This window comes from Centruroides sculpturatus, unplaced genomic scaffold (genome assembly GCF_000671375.1).
Source record: "Centruroides sculpturatus isolate CEXI.00-Female unplaced genomic scaffold, Cexi_2.0 scaffold2037, whole genome shotgun sequence".
Lineage (NCBI taxonomy): Eukaryota > Metazoa > Arthropoda > Arachnida > Scorpiones > Buthidae > Centruroides > Centruroides sculpturatus.
Genome location: NW_019386128.1, coordinates 73125 through 78711, shown reverse-complemented (window position 1 = coordinate 78711; position 5587 = coordinate 73125). Strand labels below are relative to the sequence as shown.

Below are 5587 nucleotides of genomic sequence, written 5' to 3'. Positions count from 1 at the left end.
TTTGTTTGTTTTAAATGATAACTAAACAATGTAATCAGCAGTTTTAATAATGGATTGGCTTATTATAGGAAAATTAATATTATTTGTTATCAAGGACTTTAAACTGTAGTTTAAAGTCCTTGATTTGTTATATTAGGTTTGTATTATATTTACTTATAGTGCATACTAGTATGTGTATGTTGTAGATCAGTAAAAATGTAACTCATTGGAAAATTATATTAATACTAGTTAAAATTAAACTAATGAGTCTCCAATGTTTGTATATTAATGTTTTATCTCATTAGCCAGCCTCCCTATTTTTGACTTGGCGATATGCCTAGAAAAAGTGTCTCTTAAGACAGGGTTTAACTTATGCTTCAGGAAAGGTAAAACGGTTAAAACTGTCCCGGATAAGCGCAGCAGAATATCTTTCCATTGATTTCCGTTGAAACGGTTTCTGTTTCATAAATTTTTCCCAGAAGTCCTTTAGTGCATCGTCATGATTGCCAAAAATGGATTATAAAATTCAGAAAGCACTTGCTTTTTATTACGTTACGTTAACAGCGCATTAATTGAGATACGAAAATTATCAACCGAAAGCAAACTCATTCGAGGATGTTTACCACGTCAGAGAAGTCTTTAGTCAGCTTAAAATGTATTATCTGGAAGTAAGCGGGGCTTTGTAATCTGCAATTGTAAAAGATACTACATCGATTAAAAATGCAAATGTTTAAAAGTTATCAACTGTAATTCTAAATGTCATTCTAACAGTCAAATACATCCCAGAGACAACCTACCAGTGTTTGGTGTTTTATGTACTTGGCCATTGATAGATTTATGCGTACCGAAGTTTTAAACTTCGAATAACGATTTTCAAAGAAATAAAACGGATATAATTTTAAATGGGATGATTGAAAAAGACAAGTTATAAATCGAAATCATGTGATATATTACGTGCAAGATGATTTCTGCTGACATGCCACTTTAGGCACGCGTACCATTGGTGCGGCCCTAATCTAGTACAAAGAAGAATTCTTCTCGCGATAAACAGTAAAAATCTTTTAAATATCAACTTGTTCATATTTGCAATCAGATTGAGATAAAAGGAGATCAGCAGGACCATTGAGATGAGGGCATCAAAATTTAGTCTTTAATTTATCATTTTTATATCGTTTTACTAAATTTCTTTTGGCATAAAATTAAAAATATATGAAATATATGGAAATAATGGGTCCCCACATTTATAAGTCGCCTGCTCCCTTGTCTCGGCCACTTATAAATGAGTTCAGTTATGAATACAAATGAGAGGTTTTATTCATTTGCTTACCGGTGGCCGAATGAATAAAACCTCTGATGGTCGTGGTTTACGCCTGGCCAAAGGGCTATCCAAGTGAAGTTTTCCGGGTTTTCTTCACGTTAATACCTAAATAGGGATCAGTTTTCCATAAACATCCTCCCAGAAGGCATCCCCCTCGGCAAACCGCATGTGTCGCGTTGCAGTAACCAAGATTGTTCTTTATGTATTAATACAACGAGCTAGAATATACTTCATAGACTGGCTGTGATCATCAATAGAGTGGCTGGTTACAGCACTCTTGGTGGTAACAACGGGTACTGTCAACGAGTTAGAATATTCCAGCTCGTTGTCTTTACACAACACAAATGCCACAGCCTTTTGACTAAAAGGAAAATGACGGCCATATATTCAATTTCTCTCAAATGTAGTATCGCTTCAGCCACTCTATATAGTATATTCTAGCTCATTGTTTATGTACCCCATATAAATACGCGTATTTAAATTATAAAATTAATATTCTGTAGAAGAATATTTTTATAATTTGTTTTTTTTTTATTTCATAATTCTCTTCTCATTATCATTCATACAACGTTTTTCGTAGAAAAAAGCGACAGAAAAGAGAACAGACACATTCGTTTCTCTTTTTATTTTCATGAAATATGAATCAGTCTTTAGCCTATGGTCATGAGAGATCTGGTTTCGAATCTCATCTAAAATACCATAATTTATAATAGAGACTAGGAATTAAGGTGTCATTCCGTTATTTTTCCACTCATACCGGCAGACCCCATTTAGGGTCGGCCCTTTTGCAATGTGAAATGATAAATAATTATTAAATTAAGACTATATTAAGTCAACAATGTAAATACCCAATACTTAAATCGTGTTTATTTTTTATAAATATAATTTTACATTATCAATTTCACTGAAAAACTGTCAAATTTTGTAAGGAAAATCTTATTCTAAACAACGCACACCGTTCCATTTTCAACGTTTTCCATTATCCAATCGTAATAATGTGTCACCCTTGTATAAACCGCTGGCACAAATGGAAAAGCACATCCTAAAAAGGAACCGAATGATGTCACGCCTATGGTGACGAATTTATCTTCCATTTTTATGATTAATGGACCACCGGAATCACCCTAAAACAATTAATGATTTTATTAGTAAAGACTGAATAAGTGTGTGTAAACTTAATAAGTATGAAAATAAAGGCTTTTTTAATCATATTTATCAAGGGTTCGTCCACGCTCAAAATAAGAGCAACCGAGTGGTGAGGGAAGGAACACCCCATCTCTTTAAAATTCTTGCAGTTTCTATTCAACTTTTTCCTCTCGTGGCCACTAAGAGGACCCTTTTTTCATACCAATCGTAAGTTCGACCACAGACTCATAAGAGGGACGACCGGGCAATGACAGACGGAACCAATCTATCTGGAAAAGAATGCCCATGAAAATTTCATGAAGTTTTTTCGCACAAACCAGATTCGATTCCGGGTCCTTCAGAACAGTGGATTGATGCATTAACATCCTCAGCCACGCGTTCGTATTCTTAAAAATTTTAATGATTTGATAGATATAAATCAGTGTTTCTCAACCTCTAACGAATCGTCGCCCCCTTCAACGTAGTATCGCCCCCTTCACTTCAAAATTCCGATGCCGAGGGCCAAGGCTAACGCCAAATTCATACTGCATCGAATAGATTAGTGACTAGTATAATGTTATTTGTTTAATTATTGTACGATATAACGAATAAAATATCTAATTATTCTTAATATAATGTTTTACTATATAGTCCAGAAAATTGTTTTTCACCCCCAAAATATAAATTGTTACTAATCGTCCCCCTCAACATGGAAAAACGCCCACATGGGGGCGATATCGCCCCCGTTGAGAAACACTGATATAAATTCTATTTGAATTTGCAAAACAATGGCAGGGCCTATCAGAGGTAAAGAGAGGCCTGGGTCAATTATTATTTTTAAATGCAAACATCTTTTATATCTTTTAAATAATAAAATTTATCATGAAATAAAGTATTTTTTCCTTTAATAAGTAAGAAATTTAATAAAATGAAAAATTGTAACAAATGTTTTTGAAGCCCGAACCAAAAGGACCTCGGCTTCTAGGGCCTTGCGTACTTGATTAACTAGTTTATAAAATCACACCAAATTTTTTAGTACACACTGAAAATATTGTAAAAATGTACTTACATTGCAAACGCCTTTCATTCTCGATCCAGAGCATATTTGCTTATCAGAAATCTCAAGTCTTCCCTGAGATAAAAGATAATAAACAAAAGAACAATAACGCTTACTACACACATCCACTTCCACCTTTTTTAAAACTTCGGGAATGTTCCCTAAAGGGCATTAAAATTAATTATTATAACAAATAAAATGCATTTTCTAACATAAATAATAGAAATTTTGCTTACCGTTTTCATCTCTACCCCAACCGACAGCCATAGCTTCTTGCCCTTCAAACTTTCTATTTTTCGAAGGTATACAGAGGGGTTTTATATAATCACTACTGAAATCTACAGGCTTAGAAAATTTCATTAGAGCAATGTCATTTGCTATTGTTCCATCATTATACTCTTCATGAGAAATTACTTTAGAAAATGTATAGACATGAGCATTAGAAGAGCGGCTCACGTTACCTAAAACGACTTTAAAGTTGGAAGCGGGAGCTGGAACACCTCCTGAACTAAAATATAATTGTTAAAAATGCATTATTTGTTTATTAAATTAAAATATAATAATATAACTTTTAATTTGTTAAAAAGTATTTACCCAACGACACAATGTGAAGCTGTAAGGAAGAAACGCTCATCTATGACAGATCCAGTGCATATGAATTGATTCCCATAGTGAAGAGCACCCTTAAAAAATAAAAATAAATATATAAATTTATTTTTATTAATATAACGTTGTAAATAAATCTAAAATCATAAGAATATTTTAAAAGAAAATTAAAATATAATTGTTTTTTTATCATAAGATGGCAGCACTTACAATAGCTGGATACTCTTTGTCCTTGCAATCCGTACCTCTTACAATGAACGATTCCTTATCTAAAAACCGTAAAAATTACAAATTTAGAAAGTAAAACAATAAAACCTAATAAAAAAAACAAGTAAAATAAGGTAACTTACTATTAATTCCACTAGCAAGATGCTGAAAAAAATCCATAAATATGTTTAATTAAGCCTCACAAAAACATAATATTTAACATTACAAAAGCATATTAAAGGTTAACTTAAACACGCTGAGAAGGTATTTTTTTGTTTACTTTATATTTTGTATCCCGCATACCGAATAAAGATTTAGTAAATGGCAAATTCGAGTTCACTATAGCGAGTGACATGTCCGAAGTTGTTTTCAATAAAACAGCAGGTATCAACCTATCAGTCTTTACTGGTAAAGATGTGGCATCCTACCTCGTAAATGGCAAGTAGGAGTTACCAACCAGGAACAAAACATTGTGAAGAATTACTTCGAGGACCTTCGATAAGTTTTACTAAAGAAAATAAAAGTAATATAAATTTACCTGAGAAATAAGCACTATGAGATATATTCCTAAAGCCTTCATGTTTTTGTATAATTATATATTAATACCCTATCATCTATCTTATATATATATATATATTGTATGCATTTTAAATTTATATAATAATTAATTTCCGGGTTCATATACAAATGATTTGTTTAGTTTTGAATTATCATCCTTAACATCTGTGATATATTATGAGATCCTCTTTATATATTTTTATTATTTATTTATTAATAGTTACATGAACACCTGTAGAAATTATGGAAATTTCCGGGTGTTCCAATTTAATTAATTTTTTTTTTTAAATTCATAAATTTTTAATAAATATTTTAATATTTTTAACTTTTTATATAATTTTATAGCATTTAATGCTCGAGCATTGTGAAGATAAGCTTACATATTTACGTTATTAAATCTCTATATCATTAATAATAATAATAAACCTTTTAAATACAGGGTTTATTATTATTATTAAGGATATTGAGCCTATTAAAGGGTCAATACCCCAAGTCAGGAATCCCAAAACCTTTTTGATTATCGACCCCATTCCTTTTTTCTTTCTTTTTTTTTGTACAAATGGTCAACTTATGAATTAAGTACTTAAAAATATTTAAAAGCATTATTTATTCATTTTTGAATAATAAAAATAATCACACATTTATAAGAGATATTATTAAAAAATAACAAATATTTATATCATGCTGAAAATTAAAATGTCCAGGTACTCTTAAGGAACACAGAACAAAACTAGTGA

General features: G+C 31.3%; 1 protein-coding gene across 1 annotated transcript; it reads right to left on the bottom strand.

Annotated features, from left to right (window-relative positions):
* Window positions 1-2238: 2238 nt before the first annotated feature.
* LOC111613736 (trypsin-1-like) lies at window positions 2239-4561 on the bottom strand. The gene is made up of 6 exons (XM_023355078.1): window positions 4436-4561; window positions 4296-4354; window positions 4074-4162; window positions 3716-3987; window positions 3492-3640; window positions 2239-2421 (listed from the first exon to the last, which is right to left on the bottom strand). The coding sequence occupies exons 1-6, from the start codon at window positions 4470-4472 to the stop codon at window positions 2239-2241; spliced, it is 789 nt and encodes a 262-aa protein (XP_023210846.1). The 5' UTR covers window positions 4473-4561.
* Between the last annotated feature and the right edge of the window lie 1026 nt (window positions 4562-5587).